The sequence below is a fragment of the Enhydra lutris genome, unplaced genomic scaffold (assembly GCF_002288905.1).
Source record: "Enhydra lutris kenyoni isolate GAN:26980312 unplaced genomic scaffold, ASM228890v2 scaffoldscaffold28, whole genome shotgun sequence".
NCBI lineage: Eukaryota > Metazoa > Chordata > Mammalia > Carnivora > Mustelidae > Enhydra > Enhydra lutris.
Window position 1 is genome coordinate 21,706,072 of NW_019154112.1, and position 21,105 is coordinate 21,727,176.

Sequence of the window (21,105 nt, forward strand, 5' to 3'; positions counted from 1 at the left end):
TCTAGTCATTCTAATAGGTATAAGGTGATATCTCCTTGTGGTTTTCATTTGTGCTTCCCTGATGCTAGTGACATTGAGTATAGTTTCACGTATCTGTTTGATATATATGTATGTATATATGTATATAGGATTTACTGGGAGAAAAAGAATGGGCTGGGGGAGAGGGGCTGTGGAAGACGGAGAAACAGACTTCCCTCTTAGCAGGGAGCCCGATGCAGGACTCGATCCCAGGACCCTAGGATTGTGATCTGAGCCCAAGGCAGATGCTTAACTGACTGAGCCATCCAGGTGCCCCCATTTGTATATGTTCTTTGGAAAAATGTCTTTTCAGGTCCTCTGTCCATTTTTAATTGTATTATTTTGGTGTTGAGGTGTATAAGTTCTGTATTTATTTTGGATATTAACCCCTTTTGCTCTCCATTTCATAGAGGAGTAAATAAGGTACATAATAATGTGACAAGTAATGAAAGGATACTTCACTAATAAGGAGTTGGGAGGCCAGAAGGGGCAGCACTCAGTTCTAGTACTGCTTGTCAGTTGCAGACCCAACAGGATGAAACTTACCTTGCAGATTGATACTAGCTTACTAGCCCACCAGGGGGAAGAAAGGTTTTCCTTTTCTCTGCTTCTCCTGAAACAGCCCAGCTAGTGAAGAGATTGTTATAGATCAGTCAGGAAAAAGCCACTGTGCTCTGAACTCCCAGTTTTACAACAATGGACTTTTTGTTGATAACAGCCTTTCCAAATCTCCATGTTCCTTTATAAAAGAGTGCTCCTCACCTTTGTTCTCCAGACTTGCGTATGGTTTTGTCATCGCTTGCTTGTCCCAAATTGCTTTTCTCTGCTATTCCTGAATAACCCTCCCCTTTTTTTTCCCTAGTAAAATAACCAGGAGTTTTATTTTATTTAAGGTTAACAGTGATGATAACACTTCCACTACCCTGAATATCACAAATAGGTTTTGGGTTTGTCTGTTAGGTTCAATCATTGGTAATAGGTAACTGTAACTAGTGTGTACGTAGATAGCGGATACTAAAGCAGATGGCTGTGCTGAGAAGACCTAGGAGCCCATACCTGAGCTCATTGTGAAAGACTGCCATGTTTTATTACTGTTTTCTGCCCTTTGTCTAAAATAGAGGAGTGGTGGTACGCTTGGCATTTGGGGCAATACATGCCCCAGAGACAGGGTTTCTATTGTATTGATCGGACTGTTTAAAACTTTGAATTCTATTCAGCATTTTTGTTTTGTTTAGATGCCTGAGTTTAAAAAAACAACAACAAACACTTAAGTCCTCTGAATTACTTGCATAATTTTTAATACACTTTGAGTATCCTTTCATACTGTTAGAACTTTATTCATTGATAGAGTGAATCAGTGTGATGTTCTGAAGAATGTCTCTGATATTTCAGGTCCCTTGAAATATATTATGAGAGATGGTAAGAGAGTTAGTATAGCCATGGGAGAATTCTATGAATGTTTTCTCTTTTGTCCCAAACCAGTGGGATTGTTCGTGCTCTTTCTATCAGGTATCCAAAAGAGCACATTTGCCCCATCAATGGCTGCCTACATTTACCTGAGACAGTGTTGGATCACAGAGAGGAGATCAACTGTGGGTAAGGTGGCTTTCTTTAGTTGAGGGCAGTCCCTGAAATAAAGGCTAAATGAAATGTCATCAGCTGCAAGAACTCCGGCTTCTGGAAATGTCTCAGTGCTGGAAGGTATATCTCAGCAGCACACCAGAACACGCATTAATAACAAGAAGCAGAATTTCCAAAGCCTTAGATTCTACCTAATTTCACTAGCAAGTGGTATTATCTCTATTAGTCTCTTTTTCTGCCATCTTTAACACTCAACAGTTCATCACTCACGAATATCAAAAAACTGTTGACCTATCATGAGATAAGACACAATAAATTATTAATTAACTAGGATGCTATTTTCAAAGAACTTTTGATGTATGTCTAGAAACTTGCAGATTCTCAGGCATTTTGATTTTTGCCCATCAGAAAATACCTACTACAGAATAGAGTATTTTGATAAAGGGGCTTCATTAAGAGCTGAAGAATTTTATTTGAAGTTTGAATGGATTCTCTAGTATTACTGTGCTTAATAAGGAGTATTATAAAATTGAAGACTCAAGGCACATTTCTGATTTCATAATTTGCCATAGTTATAAAACCAACAATGGCAAAACAAAAAGTCATGTAAAGCAATAATTGCTTTTTATCCGTGATAATGGCAAACCAAATTTAAATAACTGTTAAGAACGGTGAGTTGTGGCTTCTTACCCAAATAATAAGCCAAGTTTCCCCAGCAAAAGCACTGCTATACCAGCTTGGGTGTATGAACTTGAAAACTCTGACAAAATTACGTATTCCAATAGTTTTCTTAAACTTTGTGGCTGTAAGGACATGCTGTTTGTATAGCTAGCTTAACATACTTATTTGCATGTTCTATTACAAGATACTATTTTCAGAAGTTTATCATCCTAAAAAAGATTTCCATGATGAAACTTGGTGTATTACATGATACATCACATTTTTTCCCTGGAATTTGGAGTTTTTCTAAAACTGTGTGTGTGTGTGTGTGTGTGTGTGTGTGTGTGCGTGCGCGCTCGCGCGCACATGCGCGCGCACGTGCCTGTGTATATTTTCAATTAGTCTGACTACTTTTTTATTTGTAGGAGCCAAAAACAATCTTAGTGGTTAAAAAAATATATATATATTAACAAAGTCACCAAGGAACAAGTAACTTTCCATACTTAAAATATCTCAAGTCAAACTTTTCTTTTGGCTTTCTAATTAACACTTTTATTACTATCTTAAACTTTAATACCATGTTAATGATTATAGTAATGGAAAAGCTATAGATGTTGGCTAATTTTTCATAAAGTTTATTTTATTGTTAAATTGCCATGAATGCAAGAATAAATCATTTTATTTCTTGAAACTAAATAATGTAAATAACAGCGACCATTTACAGAAGCAAGATCTCATGCTATATCAATGCATAGCAGTTTTTCTTTTTTGAATTCTATAATCTGTCCAGTACAGGCATTAAGATAAATTTAGAATCCTTGGGTTAAAAAGCATTATTCCTGATTTCTTTACTTTGTTTCTCCTTATGTTTCATTTTACTTTTGTTTCTATTGATTACCATCCATGTTTCATAAACTGTTCACTGTGTTAATATTCTGTATTTTCAGTCCTCATATAATATTTAATTTATAATATAGTTATGTATTTATATTAAAACAGTGAATGACTATTAAGTACATATCTATACATTTATTGCTTAAGACACTTAAAGATTTTTTTGAGAGAGAGAGAGAAAGAGCATGGGCAGGGGGAGGAGCAGAGGGAGAAGGAGAGAAATTACAGAAGCGGACTCCATGCTGAGTACACAGCCTGACTCAGGGCTCAATCCCAGGACCCTGATATCATGACCTGAGCTGAAACCAAGAGTAGGCCCCTTAACTGACTGAGCCACCCAGGTGACCCACTCAAGACACTATCTTTAAAAAAATTTATTTAAATTCAATTAATTAAGATATACTATTAGTTTCTGAGTAGAGTTTAGTTATTCATCAGTTGCATCTAACACCCAGTGCTCATTTGTCCTTAATACCCATTACCCAGTTACTCCATCCCCTCAACCGACCTCCCGTCTAACAACCCTTAATTTGTTTCCTAGAGTTAAGAGTCTCTTATGGTTTGTCTGTCATTCTCTGATTTTGTCTTATTTTATTTTTCCCTCCCTTCCCCTGTGATCCTCTGTGTTGTTTTTTAAATTTTCCATATCAGTGAGATCATATGATAATTGTCTTTCTCTGACTGACTTATTCATTTAGCATAATACCCTCTAGTTCCATCCACATCATTGCAAATGGTTAAGATTTCATCTTTTTTGATGGCAAATATTCCATTATATAGATATATATCTTCTTTATCTTCTTTATCCGTTCATCTGTGGATAGACATCTGGGCTCTTTCCATAGTTTGGCTATTGTGGACACTGGTGCTATAAACATTGTCCCTTTGAATTATTGCATTTGTTATCTTTAGGGTGAATATCCAGTAGTGTGGTTGCTGGGTTATAGGGTCAAGACATTTTTTTTTTTAAAGATTTTATTTATTTATTTGACACAGAGAGAGAGATCACAAGCAGACAGGCAGGAAGAGGGGGAGGTGGAAGCAGGCTCCCTGTTGTGCAGAGAGCCCGATGTGGGGCTTGATCCCAGAACCCTGAGATCATGACCTGAGCCGAAGGCAGAGGCTTAACCCACTGAGCCACCCAGGGGCCCTGGGTCAAGACACTTTTAAAAGTGGAATTTATTCAACTGGGAAATGAACTTAAGTGACGCAGATGTTAAAAAATTAATATTTATTTGAGGTGCCTGGGTGGCTCAGTTGGTTAAGTGACTGCCTTTGGCTCAGGTCATGACCCAGGAGTCCTGGCATCAAGTTCTACATCAGGCTCCCTGCTCAGCAGGAGTAGGCTTCTTCCTCTGCCTCTCCCCTATCTCCCTCTCACATAAATAAATAAATCTTTCAAAAAAAAAAAAATTTCAAAGAGAGAGCACAAGGGGGAGTGGTATGGGAGGGGAGAGGGAGAAGCAGGCCTCCCACTGAGGAGAAGGCAGAACCTTAACTGACTAAGCCACCCGGGCACCCCACCTCATTTTAAAAATTTTTAATAAATTTGATTCTTATAGTGTCCATTATTCCGTATTTCAATCAGCTGCATATGGCTGATAATCTTATATAATATTTTTCTGCTTTTTTTGGGTAACCACTCTTATTTAAGTATTCATAAAATTTATATATTCCCAGAAGGAATTCCTATTTAATTATGTTCCCTATCTACCCTGACACCCAGCACTAATTTTCCATTTAGTGCCTACAATAAATATTAATATGCATACACACAGAAGAGTGTTGACATTTTTAGAGCTTGTTTTTAATCTCTGTTAAACATTGACTGTAGTTGGGAACAAGGTACTGCACATATTCCATTTTTCCTTTTGGCTGTCAAAAATTATTAAACAAGTGGATACCTTCTACCTTTTGATTTTGTAAATTAAGATATATTGTTAATTAAGTTTGAGGTGACTTAATAGTACGTTACAAACTTATTTTTACCTTATTACAAGTAAATTCTTCTTAAACTGCTAGAGATTGCCTTTGAGTCAACAGTGGGATGTGGATATTCTGAAGGAAGGGTTTCAAGTACTAGCTTTGTTGATTCAGCCCTTCATCCCGGAAAGGCACCGGAGAGAAAAATGTCTTTAGATTGCTCCAGAGGACCAAGGTTTCTGTGGATATCTATTCAATCAATGATAATGCTTTATGTCTTTCTGACTGTGTTAGGTTAAAAGGGAAATATCTAAGAAACAACAAATAGGGGATTGTGGAGGGTTTAATGTTACCAGAAAATGTACTGTGTGCATATTTCAGATGAGATGAAAAAAGTAGATTCTCTTGGAAAAGTGGACATCAAATGCTCTCTTAAAAAGTTCAATTTAATTTCAAGAGAAAACCCTACAACTTCCTGATTCAGACTTCTCATCTGTGTAGTGGGAGCATTTGATTTGGCTGGTGTAGCAGTTCTCCATGGGAAGAATACCAGCTATGAAACAGGATATGTCAATATTATATAAGACTTTATTTACACATAAAATTACTCTTCAGGAAATGAAGTGAGTGGAACATATAAAATGATGTCAGGAAATTTCTACTGTGGTTGGTAGTGGTCTCTTAGCAGGGAGAAAAAGGCAGTATTTGTAGAGTGAATAGTAAGGAATCCTTTTTCACCATCAAGAGGGTTGACTGTATATATAGAAGCCCCCCATGTGTATTTTGTGTATACATATAAAAAATAAATACATGCACACACCCCATTAAGATTTCAGAGAAATCTTCATCAAAATATGCCTTCCACTTAATTTTATGTAAGATTGAAAATGTGAGTAAAGCAGCCCATTTATGTCCTGCATTGAAGAATGGTTCATTATTTCTCAACCTTAAGCTCAATAGTTTGTGGTATATTTAATCTCATCCTAAAGAAAACTAGAAAAGGAGCCAGGGAACTTAGTTGGGTAACCTTAGAAAGTCACTTAATCTCTCTTACAACTCTGCCTACCTCACAGGGTAGCTTCACAGATGAAATGTAGAAAGAAAAGTGCTTTGGAATAATACAGCAACATGTAAAGGCAAGATAGTATTGCTTTTGTTATTGTTCTATGAAAGTGAACCATTAGAAATTTGATGCCAGATGTGGGCATACAGTCAGCCATATAACATTGCTTTTTGAAAGCCTTGTTCTGGATAATACAGCTTTTGTTTTTCACTGGCTTTCTCCACTAGTCCATGTTCAACAGGATACACTGAGCTCAGTAACATAGAGCTTTTAATGCTATAAAAATAAATTCAGACTATAGGCCTGTTTAAAGACTATGTTGGTAACTTGTGCAGATTTTTTTTTGAACGCAACTCCTTGGAACATATAAGTTATTCATCAACTCTCATGTATTCAGTGTAAAAAAAAAAATTGCTGTACCCCTCTGCGCCCACTTCCAGAAGGTAACCTGCAGATCGCTGTGCCACTGAAGTATAAGCTTGTTATGGGCAGTGGTGGTTTATTTGGTTCATTTCCATGTATCCAGTAACTATAATAATGTTGGTGACATGTGAAGGATAAGTGAAGGGTCAGTCTTACTTGTGTACAGTTTAGATATAAGCTCATTTGTTTCACTCATTCATTCATTTAAAAAACAGCATTTAAGTGTTTTTATGTGTCCACTCTGATGACTCTGAAGTTTTTTGTCTTGTTTTTATTTATTTACTTATTTTTTTGTTTAAAGTAGACTATACCCAGCGTGGAGCCCATCATGGGGCTTGAACTCATGACTCTGAGATCAAGAGTCAGACACTGATTTGACTGAGCCACCCAGGCACCCCTGATGACCCTGAAGGTTTATAATAAAAAAAAGAAAAAAATGGGAAATGGGCAAAGTGGTAATTACAGACCTATTTTATGATAGTCTCTATAGGATCATAGAAATGAAATTACTGAATTCTCTTTCAGGAGGTCAGAAGAGTCTTGAGGACAAATTGAAACTTAGATAATGAATAAGAGGTTTTGTTGAGAACAATAACTAAGTATTAATTGAGAATGTTGAGTTGCAATTCTCCCTGGATCTCCTGCATTTCTGTATGACATATTAGCAAGGCACTGATTAACTTTCTTTGGAAATATTTTTTCAAGGTGTTTGTCTAGCAAACAACCTTGGGAAATAGAGCAAAGGGCAGGCTTGCTTACTGCCTGTTACGAAACACTGAGGTTCCCAAGCTCCTGTCATGCTTAGGGAACCAGTGCAAGGAAATGTCGATGCTCTGATTCTCTCACTACTGCTATTAATGCAAATAATAAAGCCTTTGTCTTGGAGTCAAGAGTTGCCTATCTTCTGCTGGCACCCATAAACTGTGGTAGGGTTGCTTATGAGCTAGCACGTAGGGTATAATCTTAGTCCTTCACAGGTTGTGACACTTTGTTAATGAGGATAAGATGTAGAGGAAAACATGACTTCTTGAATGAGGACTTTGCCAATGGATGAAAGGGATTTGAGGGAAGTCAATGGAAATTGGTAACAAACATATTGATTAGATTTTGTAGTCAATTGAGCAAAATATGGTCTTCCATTTTATTGTATGTTAATGATGAGAAATTAGGAAGACGATGGCTGTCTAGTTTCCAGGAAGCAGGTTCAAGGGCTGAGTGGTACTTTGGTTATGTTAACTTTCCTAGGGGCAGGGGAACATCCTTGGCCACCTGGAAGTCAGTCTCAGGTCCATCCATTGTAACAACTAGTAGTAAGACGAATATTTTGTGGGCTGAAGCTTCTCTTCCCTCTTTTCATCAAGAGTTGCTAGGAGTATTGAAGGAACAAATTTGGCCAGCATTAGGAAAAGAAACCAGGTGAATCATAAGTACTTTGATTAGTTCAGTTGGGGGAGTTGATAGGGTGGGGTAAGTAATGCTTGTGTTGGAGGAACAGCAGTAATGGACCTTCGTATAGCTTGGCCTGTTCTGCACAAGGTCTCCGAGTCTGTAGGTCCTGCCTGCTATACAGAAACTTTGGCCCTCTTGGGGACACTTGGCTAGGGTAGATAAGCTCCTATGAGGAGCCATAAATGAGTCAGCCATTGACTAGTATGGGGGACCCTACTGACCTAGATTGTGTTAATAGTGCTGAAAGGCAACCTGTTGGAGAGTGAGAAGGGAGCCAAAGAATTCTAGATGAATTTTATAGTCAGCCTTGCCACTTTGCAGAAGTCCCTTAGCCAATACATTGTGACTGTATGAGGACTTAAAAGATGTTATCTTGATGATGGATTATATGCAAATCAAGCGTATGTAAGCCAGAGGGAACAAACCCTATTATCCTGCTGGACACCAACACAATTATAGATGCTGAGTCTAGGGGTTCCCCACGTTAAAAATCAATGGTGTTCGTAATGATGATTTTGATGTGTAATGTAGGGCTTTGTGTGCTTTCCAAACATTGCAAGTTCATTTAATTGAGCTGGTAAGGAGCTACTGTGTTACCCAAAATTGAAAGTATATGTGCCTTACTGATTCCGAACTCATCTCTCCCTCTGTGCCCCCAGATTATTCCCAACATTCCTCCTTCATCTGCTTTAAGGAAAAATAATAATTAGAAATCGCCCATCTGAGTATGCTGGGGAACTTTGGGGAGAGGGAGGATTAAAATGTTTATGGCTGTCATATAAAGGATCAAAGTCACCATCCTGCTCAGTCCCATGAGGGTGGGGAGTCCTGTTTCAACTGATGGGGTTTGGGCAGGGTCCACAGTGGGGAAAGAAAACCAGAGTAACCTTTTGAGTGAGGCTGTTGAAGCCAATACAGTGTACTGTTGTTGATTCCATATATGAACATTTGGTGAAAATTGATGTGTGATGTGATTATAATTTTCAGTCCCATATGTGCCAGAGGGGATCATCTCAGTTAGGAAGAGCTGCATGTCTCTATGACTGGTAATGATGCAAATTGGAACTTCTGATGAAGTCAGGTGCCTCCATCTGGAGGTGCTGGTTAGGGTTTTAGATCCTTCACTGCCCTGGCACAGCTACCAGATACCTTTTGAATATCAGGTATTACCTTGCTATTGGGCTCTTGTTGAAACTGGACACCTGAGTGATGGAGGCCTTGTGACTCCCTGGCCTATTTCCATTTGGGGAGATCAGCTTGGACTCAATGACTAACAAGGTAGGACAATCTCAGCAGGCCTCACTAATCAAATCGAGATGGCATATTTGAGCAAGTCGTCAGCCTGTCCCCTGCACAGTCTCAGCTTTACACAAAAAAGTGAGAGTTGCCCTCTTCTGCCCTCCCCACTACCTGAAGCAGACTCAGTTCCATGGTACCCTTCTATTCACAGTGCTTTTCCTGATGCCATGGCTTGGTTTGGGGTGATGTGGCTAAGCCGAGACCTGATGATGTCCATAGGGCTACTGCAGTTGTAAAACCCCTGCTGTAGTTGCAAAGAACTAAAAATGGTAGTGGTTACTCCACCCATTCAGGAGAACTCAAGGCTATTACCATTTTTCTGGCTTACTTTGGGGTTGTGATCAATCTAACTTCTCTGCCATTTGGACATCCACGGATTGACAATCAAAGATACATGTTTGGGTGCTATGAATTGTGCTGATTGAATCACCTGAGGCCCATATTCTGCTGAGGCCCCGGAATCAAGCTGCTGATCGAGTCTCCATCACTGGAGTGCCGTCATTGCTATCTGGATCGGTCCTAGTGGTGAGCGTGGCAACATGCCCACCATCAAAAGATGGGCACCAAGTAAACAGCTCTTAGTTTCTGGTGCAGAGGCCTCTACTGCGTAGGATTTATTCAGCTGATTGGGTCTAAGACACTTCAGAAGAGGATGAGGGCAACACTGCCAGTTGCCTTCTGCTGCTTGTAGTTCTGTTGAGAGTAGTCTTAATTAAATGTCTCATGAGATCAGTTGAACAAATTTGGCCCCAGCCTTTGTTTGTAATTGGAGGAGCCAACATAGTAGCCTCGTAATTGTGAAAATTTGCCATAAATCAAGACAGTGTAAAAATGAAGCATGGGTAGGATTGGGAAAAAATTCTCCAGGTGTGTCTTGAATTTCTATGTCTATAAGCAGAGTTTCAAGTGCCTTGGTTCCAAACAATCTTTTCAAGAATTTTTGTGTTGGGAACAGCTTTACATGATAGAGTGTCTCCTTCTGGAGCAGAGGCTAAGGGTGATCAAAATCTTAGAATATGGAGATACTGTCTTCCTCTAAAGCAACATGTAGGCATTCTCAGAGTCAAGTATAATAAACATGATGTTAATCTCTATAGCCATGGAGATAGGCTTACCACCCATTACCAGAGTTTCGAGTTCACTAGGCTTGGGATTCCTTTCCTGTAATGCAACGCATTGCTTGTACAAGTGTTACCTTGTCTTCTTTGCTTCTCTCTGTGGGAACTGGGGCTTGGGGACCCAGCACAAACTCTGATCCTCTAGCTACTGCTGTTGTTGTAATAAGCTTTGTTTCTCTCACCCAGGAGTCTTACGCCTTCCACCTGCATCCTTGGCAGGCTCACTAATTAGCTTTCAGGTGGGCTAAAATTTCAGACCTTTCCCATTCTTCAGTTAGTAATTATAAAGATACACCTCTAATCTAAATGGTCTAAGAGAACATTTTTGTTCACATAAAACATAAAATAATTGCTTCTTATTGACACAGAATTCTTAAGCAGTGATTCAGAGAGATAGGCTCTTTAATTTTTTGTTATGATTTGTTTTGTTTTTGTCAGCTTCAAGTTTGCCATACTCGTTGGCATCAGGCTGACTGAAGGGGAGGGCACTTGAGGGGACGTGCATGGGATGTTTTCATGGGCCAAGCCTAAAAGTAGTCTATATCTTTCACCTTTACATTCCATTGACTGGAGTTTGTTCAGAAGTAACTCTGACATGGGAGAAATGCAGGCCAGTCCTTAGTCCATGAAGAAGACCAATGGGTTTGCTGAAAAGTCTTTCCCATAGACAGAAGGTATTTCCTACCAATAGAAACTTCATGTGTACAGACATTAAAGTATGGAAGACATGACTTTGGCATGGCTAAAATCAGAGGATGCCTGAAGGGCAGAGTGGTAGAAGATGAGAGGCTTGTCGTGAATCATTTCACCTTAGTCTCTGAAGGTGACTGCTGGATGCTGAAAGATTCTAATGCTGGAAAAACAAGTTAGCAAGACTACTTAGGGAGGCTATAACAACAGACTGAGGGAAAAAAATGATTTTAATGAAGCCAGTGAAAGAAGAGGTTCACTAATACAATCAATGGGTAATTATCAAGCATAGTCTAAGCATTAGGCATTGTGCTCGATGCTAGGAATATGCCAAACTCAAACCAGTAGTAAATGGACCACTTAGGTATCAGTAGCTTGTGGTGGAGAAATATCTGAGGAGGGGCATGAGGTGGGGAAAGTCACGAGATCGGTTTTGAATCACTGACTTCTATGGGCTTGTATAGCATTTAGGTGAATTTTTTCATTAGGCCCTGCTGATATATAGCTACAGCTCCTTAGAGAAATCCATACAGATATAGTAATGCCTCGAAAAAGACCAGAGATCACCAAGGAGAACTCGTTAACTCTTTGAGCTTACTGAACACATGTGAACTTTCTTCTGATTTCTCAGATACACTGCTAGAGGGAATACAATACTCATGCCTAGAAAGACAAAAGAATAGCATGATATTCACGAAGAAATCTAAAATAATATCAACTGAGCACGTACACCGCTTTTGTTATGAGTGAGAGAGAGTGTAAGTGGTGGGGTGGGAAGAAGATCTCGGACCTTGGATTCCCCACGGGAAGATTTACGAGGGGATCCGTGTTGGAATAAAGACCACCAGAAGGAACGTAGCAAGCACAAAGCAGTTTATTAAAGCAGAGGCAGACTCTCAAGGTGGGAGAGTGGTCAGTTCCATGAGGTGGAGGCAGCCCCTAGGCTGTTTATGGATTGGATATTATTGGGTCTCTCTGGTCTGGGAGGAGCAGTAAAGTGCCTTGGGGTGTTCTCTGATGGAGGTTGCTTCCAGTCACATGGGGAATTCTTCCCACAGGTTAGGAGGGGGAATTTTGGATCCTATGAGGTTTGTACTACACACCGTCATACCAGGCTTTCTCCATCCTGCAGGGCTGTACCCATAATGCAGATGCAGTATAATGACTATAGAAGTTTCCCTGGGGCAAAGGTGGAAGAGAAGAGGGCATGTTCCACAACCTCTTTGGTCTGTCAGCCTCAAGGGCTCAGAAACCACAAGGTCAGGATGTAGTGCTCCCTGGCTTTTAATGTGTAGCTTATTTGTCACCATCCCTGCCTCTAGTTCATGTCTCTATCATTCCCCTTCCGGGACCTGGGACTCTGCCTCATGGTGTTCCCTCCAGCGCTCATATCTAGCTTCTACCTAACACTTTGACTGACTGAAATGGCTGTATTGGGTAGGGGATTCAGATTTTTTTTTTTTTTCCTTCCAGATTGTTCCTTCTGCTAGCTAGCTACAGCAAAGTTACAGAAGAGGGCTTTGAGTTCTTTTATTGCATTCAGCAAATTGTAATACCCTAGAAAACACTGTGTTCCTTGTGGTGGTTAAAGCACTGCTGTTTAATAAAGATGTCCTCTGCAGCCGTGTATGCTCCAAGCTAATTGCTGTTACAAGTGCACTTTCAGGAAACAATCCGCGATAATGAAAAAACACGGTTTAAGATTGGCCAGTTTTGTTTTTCGTTACTGCAATCCTAGGGCTAGAGGTGACATTAAAGAAGAGTGAACTTCTCTTATTTACTGCACCTTCCCCTGCCATCTGTCCTTCAGTGCCTGCTTGCAGTTATGACCACTGTAAAGGAGACATGGTTTCTTGCTTGCCATCCCAAGCTGAGCTTAAAGCTGAGCGGCCCCCATAACCCCATGCTTCCTCTCTCAACCCTATACCCGTCCAGCTGCATGGATTCCAGCCTGCTCAGAAGGTGTAGAGATGGGAGTTCTTTTTCTTTGTGGTTAATTTTTGCTTATTGGATTGCCCGATTTCATGGAAATGTGGAGCATCTGTAGCAGGGATCATCTGGGTATGTCTCTTGACTGAGATAACACAGAATGTCAATAAAACAACATATTGGCTATGAGCCCTAAAAGTGCCAGGGAGCATTTTTTGGTGTCATAGAAACAGACTGGGTTCTGCCTCCAAACCAGCCACTTCACCAGTGTATGTCGATGATTGCCACAAGGAAAGAGTGAGAAAATACACATTGGTTAGTCCACACTCATGATTCCTATTGAAAGGCAAAATCAAAGCCACTGAGAAGTACAGGTCTTGCTGATTTTGATCGATTCTGTCAGCGATTCCTTGAAGAAATCGATGGTAGTTACACTCACTTAACATGGCTCGGAGAGACCAGGAGATGATTCCAATATTAACTACAATATGATGTTTAGAAAGATTGTTTATATTTTTCCTGTTTTAAACTAATGTCTTTCTAAATATGACATGTGCATAATACTTGGTTCAGGGCCAGAGTTTCCAGAGTCCAGACACTCTGCCATTCCAGATTTGACCAAAAGGTAGAACAGAGCATTGCACTGGGCTTAGAGTTAGATGTTCCCAGTAGATTATTGAGGGTTTAGGTCCCCGTGGAGGGGCTCTGACCTTCTGCAAGCTGTGTTCTGGTGCTGGTTGTGCCTTGTGACAAAGGAAATAAACAGCAGACCCATTTCTCCTGCCTCAGCATTCTGGGCACAGGACAGAAAACCAGGGCCGCATTCATGGAGTGTGGCATCTTTATGACTGTGCTCAGTAGAAGTCTGTTAATACAACAGACTTCTATTTTAATTTCATTTCTGTTTTCTAAGATTTACTTATTTTCAAGAAAGAGAGCAAGTGAGCATGAGTGGGAGGGGCAGAGGGAGAGAGATTCCCAAGCATATTCTGTGCTAAGCACGGATCCGGACACAGAGCTTGATCTCCTGACCCTGAGATCACGACCTGAACTGAAACCAAGCCATAACGCTTAACTGACTGAGCAAACAAGGCACCCCAAAAGATATAATTTTTAAATTAATTCTAAAAATGGTGAATTTATCATCACGTGTAGTTATTTAACAGTTTGCTCTTTAGATCCTGAGTATGTTACATTTCCACAGTTATATTTTAAAAATTAATCTTTCCAGTTGTGACCATAATTAGACTGAATATTATTGAGCTAGAAGAAAAAAATGACTTCATGTTGCCAATAATATAAACTTGATATTTGGGTTGTAGCATTGTGTCGGTTTCTTGCTATTTTACATTTCTGGAGTGAGAATTTTAGTTAACAAAGTGTAATTGATTGACTTTTCAAAAAAACAAATTTTATGTTTTCACGGTTAACCTGTTTTTCTTGCCTTGTATTTTGCATTTCAGGAAACACCCCAGTTATCTGGACTCCCTGAGTATGTTAAAATAGTGGAAGTTGGACCTAGGGATGGACTGCAGAATGAAAAGGTAGTTTGATATTAGTTTTAGACAGTTTATTTCAAATGCTAAGTTAAAATATTTACTAAGATTCTAAACATTTCCATGCGTTTCATAGATTACATGATTATGTTTGTTCTGAATTGCTATTAAATGTATGCATATTAAATGTATTTTGTTGTTAGGAAGTTATTTTCTGTTTATGCTTCCATAGACCTTATACAAAGTACTTACAAAATAATTTTTAATGCTCTTATAGGTAATAGTTCCTACAGATATAAAAATTGAATTTATCAACCAACTTTCCCAAACTGGCTTGTCTGTTATAGAAGTGACCAGCTTTGTGTCCTCCAGATGGGTACCACAGGTATGTAAATCCGTAATTCCCTAACTGAATCTTTAATTCAACTTTTCCAAGATTTAGCAAATACTGTGATATAAATTGTGATATTAATCTGCTATAATGACTTATGTACTATGTTTTTACTCAATATTAGCTCATGCACTGAGACGTGATTAAAGAAAAACCCCTATCGTGAAACCTCTTCTAAAAAAGTATTTGGAACTCTATCCTAAGCCTACCTGACTATATGTTATAATAAATTAATGGGTAGACAAGGCACTTAAATAGAAATTTAGGAGCCGGCCATCCACTTACTAGGTTACCGATCTCGTGAATAGTCTGAACATTTTCAGGAGCTTCAGTTTTTTTGCCTGTTAGAATGGAGTATTGATGATGGCCTGATGATACTCTCCCCATATAATCTCATATTAATCAAAAATGTAGATGTGTACTCTTTCCTTTTTGTTTTGTGTTGTGTTGGAGAGAGAGCAGGGGAGGGGCTGAGGAAGAGAGAATTATAAGCAGGCTCCATGCTCAGCATGGGGCCAACCCAGGGCTTGATCTCAGGACCCTGAGACAAAATCAAGAGTCGTTTGCTTAGTCAACTGAGCTACCCAGGCACCCCTACACTTTGCTTTTTTTTTGCATTTAATATTTGCTAGAGAAATCTGTCTATCACAGATAAGGCAAAGGAAATTGTCTAGAATCTTCTCCCCCCCGCCCTTTTTTTTAAAGGTCTGTTTATTTAGGAAGAGGGGCAGAGGCAGAGGGAAAGACATTCCCAAGCTGACTCCACTCTGAATGTGGAGCAAGACACAGGGCTTGATCTCAAGAACATGAGATCATGACCTGAGCCGAAACCAAGAGTCGTATGCTTAACCCACTGCACCATTCAGGCTCTCGTGGAATCTTAAAAGAGGATAGAGCCTTACCCAGAGTTGGCAGGCCTGTGGCAGCAATCATGACTCCTGAGACTTGGCTCTGGACTTTGAAATGTTGATTAGTTTCCTTCACTATCTAATACATATTCTCATTCCTTAGATCCTTCTATCTCTCCCTAGCACTTAACTTCACTGACTCCTTTCTCATCCCATTCCCTTGGTTTTATTATTCTCCATTAATTCTCATTCATTTACTTTCCCAAGTTCTCTTTTTCTGCATCATTTCATTATAAGTTTAAGGTTCCCCTAAAATTCTGCCTTCAGCAATTTTCTCTGTGCTCTTTTTCTCTCTCTTTTTTTTTTTTTTTAAGATTTTTTATTTGACAGAGAGATCACAAGTAGGCAGAGAGGCAGGCACAGAGTAGGGGAAGCAGACTCCCCGCCAAGCAGAGAGCCCGATGCGGGGCTCGATCCCAGGACCCCGAGATCATGACCTGAGCCGAAGGCACAGACTTAACCCACTGACCCACCCAGGTGCTCCTAACTGTGTTCTCTTCTTTGCCTATCCTTCCAACATCAACAGTCACCTTGAAAGGATGACAGATCTGTACTTCTGGTCCTGCCTTCTCCGATAAGCTTCAACTAGATGTGTCACCAGTACCTCAGGTTCAGCTGGGTCAAAATCAAGCTCCTTTCTAACCACCGGGCTTTATGTAAATAGCTCATCCATTCTCTTTGGAGTCCCGGACTTCAGTACTCAAAGGTCTCTTTTACATATCTAGTAAGTTACTGACACAACAATTATTTTTCCTCAGCGTAGCTTACCTATAATCTCTTCAGTCCCCTTGGTAACATTAGTAATCCACACCCTTATTAGCCAATTACTGAGGTAGTCACTTAAATGATATTCATAAGCATTATTTCGCTTTTCCTTTTATATTTTGCCTATATTTTGCCTTTTGCTTCTAAAATCTCCCTGAAATAACAACCTTCTAAGTTCTTTATTTTTTTTTTAAGATTTTATTTATTGAGAGAGCGCAAGAGAGAGTGGGCTAGTGGGAGGAGGGGTAGAGGGAGAGGGATAAGCGGACTCCCTGCTGAACACAGAACCCGACGTGGGTCTCAATCTCAGGACCTTGAGATCATGAACTGATCCAAAGCCAGACACTTAGCTGACTGAGCCACCCAGGCGCCCCCTCAGAGATTGCCTTTTCCCTATTAAAAATGTCTGGGAACTAGTCTGTTATTCTAGGTTCTCTATACCTTAGCCCCTTCCTTCATTTCCAGCCTTAACTTTATTTCCCTACTTCATTTTCCTGAGGATTCTGCCAAACCGAGTTGCTGCTTGTTCCCTGATTGCAAGTCCTACCTCTGTATCTCTATAGCACCTTATCTATACTTGCTTGTGCATCTCTCAATTTCTGCATTGCTCTGCAATTACAATAGGATGATGTAATAAGACTTAAAACAGTGAAGCCTTTTAACTGCAAGACCTGGGAAGCACCAGAAGCCACACTAGAATTGCCAGTAATACATCACTTTTCAGAGAGGCAGTTTTTCAAATATCAGGGTTACTTACACTTTTCCTGAAACAAAAATCTAACTTTTCTTTATCCCAGTTATCACTGTTTATAATAGTATATTTTTTGGTAAATATATATTTTTTAAGATTTTATTTATTTGACAGAGAGAGATCACAAGTAGGGAGAGAGGCAGGCAGAGAGAGAGGGGATGCAGGCTCCCTGCTGAGCAGAGAGCCTGATGTGGGGCTCCATCCCAGGACCCTGAGATCATGACCTGAGCTGAAGTCAGAGGCTTAACCTGCCACCCAGGAGCCCTTTTGGTAAATATTTTTAAAAATACCTGCTTCCTAGACTGTGAGATTTATGGAGGTAGCGACCAAGTCTGTCTTGTTCATCACTGCACCCCCTTGCTTAGTGCCTAGTAAGTAGGTGCTTAGTAAGTAATCGTGAAATGAATAACAAAGCCATCGTCTGAAACAATAATAATGCATACTTTAAACTTATTGGTATGGGCAACTGACTCTTACTTTTGTTCATGTATTTGATCCTGTGTAATGCAGGCCACAAATCATTTCCTTAGGAAGGCACAGATAGCTTTATGAGACTAGATGTATTTCCTTGACATTGCCATTTCGCAAAATGGCCAGCCATTGTTATTTTACGAGCTGTCATTAATGGAATGCGAGATTCTTTTATCATGTTTAAATCTTCTGTTTGATTCAGTTAGTGCTCACTTCACAAATTTGATTATTGTTGGAGAGAAACTGGAAACTTGAGGGTAATGAAGAAAGAAGGAGAGGTCTTGGTCATATTAATTGATGACCAATCACACTTGTATTTCAGATAATATATTTTACTAGGTTCTTTTCAAGATATTATTTCCCAATGGTTTTATAAAGCTGCCTACAAAATATTCTTTGCTAAAAGGATGCCCTTTGTCCTAGTCTATTATTACACAGCACTGGAAAATCTTTGATAGATTATTCCCGAAACTAATCTAGGACACATCCGGTGACCTACAGAAAGATGAGGCCAGAGCCCTTCCTGGAGGGCCATACTTTTTGTTTAGCTCTTTAAAAGATCAAATGGTCAGAGCAAAAGGGAAGGCAGTCTGTCTGTATGCAGTAATAGGAAAATGCTTCCTGGTCTCACATTAAATAGATAGGTGATGGGACCGTAAAATAAGATGATTTATTCTGGGCTTGGTCTGGAGGTGAACTCAGGACTTAACCTATTGAGATTTAATGAGCACTTCGTAGTCTCAAAGTCTTACTGAATAAATTATGGACTTTCCCTTATAGCTCCTGGGGCCAGCTGTGGTGAGGCAGACGTACCTCTGGTACTAGGTTATTGTCTACATTCGGCCCCGAGCTTGAGTCAGTGACTTAACCTCTTTGAACCTGGGAAAGCCCAGCAGTGCTGCCAAGAGCACGGGAGAGCTGAGGGCACTTAGGGCCATGAGCGCCTCCCTGCACGTGGATGCCCAGAGTCCAGAGCACCTGGCTCCTGACCCGTGCTCCGCAGTGTTATTGGAGGGAATGCCCCACTAGCCGATGGACTGACTCACCGCAACTAACTCCATGCAAGTAAACTTCCTTCTTTGTGGTCAAACGCCTTTATCTTAAAGATGAAAGTGTGTTTAGCTTAAATATCGGATCAGGAAGGCCTCATCGGAACAATTGAAGATACTTGTCCTTCAAATACTAAAGAGATGTTACGTTTCCCTTCTAATTTTCATGCGGTTACATGCATTCCAAACCAAAAATCAGTCAGTCGGTCAGTCAGTCACAAATCCAGGGGCACCTGCGTGGCTCAGTCAGTGACATATCTGCCTTCGGCACAGGTCATGATCCCAGGGTCCTGGGATAGAACCCCATGTCAGGCTCCTTGCTAAGCAGGGAGCCTGCTCCCCACCCACCCCCAGCTTGTGTACACATTCACTCTCTCTCTCTCTCTCTGTCAAATGACTGAATAAAATCTTGGGAAAAAAATCACAAATCTGTTAAAACCAAAAAACAAAAACAGGGGCGGGGGGAGAGGCAGTGTGTTTAAATCAAAGATATGATCAGATTGATTCTTCCAAAGTTATGCCAGTCAATTACTACGTAACATAGCAAGGACTTTTCAAAGGGCAATATTGAGAATATCACATTTTTGCACTTTGATTTTTTCCATAGTTGTGTTTGGGTTTTAGATTTCAGTGAGCTTGCCTGAGCAGAGCAGTTTTTATTGTTGTGGGTGGAGGTCATCTCATCATGTAATTCTGCTGATTTTGTTGTCTTTATGCTAACAAAAAAAGGCATTAAATTAGCAGAACTAATTCATAATGTTCATTTTTTTTTGAAATTTTATATCCTAATCACTTAGTGTTGAAGAAAATGTCATGCCATCAGACTCCTTTAACTTAATATCTGAGATGGGACAGGACAATTTTAGTCCAACAGCTTATGTGTAATGGTCTGAAGTAATTATTACGTTTTCTAAAGACAACGAGTGTGCCTCTAAATCGGTCGTCCATTAATTCTCTACATTTTCTTCTATTTCTTTCCCCTAAACATAGGTCATGGGAATAGTCCTCTAGTTTATGTTTAGATTGCTGCTTGTTCACTTATTCTTTTTTTAGTATTTTAAAGCATTTTTACAGTTGCCTCCCACTGTTTTGTTTGGCAGCAGCTTTCCAAGGCAGCTAGAAGAAAAGTTCCACAGTAGCAGGGTGCCATATAAAACAGGATCCCACACCTATAATCTAAATGGCCAGAAATGATAAAATACCTGCCATTAAAAAACAAAACAAAACAAAAAAAACCAAAAAACAAAACATGTTCTTTACAACTTATCTGGAAAAAAGTTTTCCTAAGAGTGACATATAACTTAAGAGCATTTGAAATGAATCCAGATAGCCCCTCAGTTTCTATGGAATGAACAATAATAGCAGAAAGAAAACATGTTTATAAAAATAGGCTTACTGCAATTTTGGAATGTGGCTCTTAGTAGTAAGCTATTTAAATCCTTATTATAATAATTTCCAAAAGTGAACAAATCTTTTTACATTCATAGTATTTAGCAATTTGGTTTTAACTATTTTCATTCACATGAGTGATTAAAGTGAGTATCACTTACTGAAAATAAGACTACAGGAGAGCCTGGATGGTTCAGTGGGTTAAGTGTTTGCCTTTGACTCAGGTCATGATCCCAGGGTCCTGGAATCAAGCCCCAAGTTGGGCTCCCTGCTCGGAGGGGAGTCTCTGCTTCTCTCTCTCCCTCAGCCCCTCCCCCTTCTCATGATCTTTCTCTCTTCCTGATTCTCTCTCTCAAATAAATTACTTCTTTTTTTTTAAAGATGTTAAAGAAAACTACATAAAATGTATACAACAGTCTGTGCTTATATAGGTCGTATACAAAATCTCAGCAAATGCTCCCTCTTAAATTAATTTTGAACTATTAAAAGGGAGGGTCCCAACTTGTGATGTAGAAATAGATTTTCTCCGTAAAAGTAGAAATACCCTTAAAAACCATAACAATTACTGACGAATCAGTTGAACAATTAAAAATACTGCCGAAGTACAATGTGAGTGAGCAAAGGTAAACTTTTCCCTGCCCTCCTCTCAGTGTGTGACAGAATTCTTTATTAGTAATGAAAAGAGTTACTGGGGGACGCCTGGGTGGCTCAGTTGGTTAAGCAGCTGCCTTCGGCTCAGGTCATGATCCCAGCGTCCTGGGATCGAGTCCCGCATCGGGCTCCTTGCTCATCGGGGAGCCTGCTTCTCCCTCTGCCTCTGCCTGCCGTTCTGTCTGCG

General features: G+C 39.9%; 1 protein-coding gene across 5 annotated transcripts in view; it reads left to right on the forward strand.

Annotated features, from left to right (window-relative positions):
- Window positions 1–21,105, forward strand: part of LOC111152335 (3-hydroxymethyl-3-methylglutaryl-CoA lyase like 1) — a 193,958-nt gene that overhangs the window by 33,561 nt on the left and 139,292 nt on the right. For 4 of the 5 annotated variants that reach the window (XM_022510835.1, XM_022510833.1, XM_022510834.1 and 1 more), the window contains exons 2-3: window positions 14,511–14,591; window positions 14,821–14,928. Coding sequence is in view for 4 of the 5 variants with exons in the window: in XM_022510833.1 (XP_022366541.1) it covers window positions 14,511–14,591; window positions 14,821–14,928 (189 nt within the window). In the remaining variant the exon portion in view is untranslated. Of the gene's footprint in view, window positions 1–6,094; window positions 6,099–14,510; window positions 14,592–14,820; window positions 14,929–21,105 lie in introns of all 5 variants that reach the window. The other variant, XM_022510832.1, reaches the window with a different exon arrangement.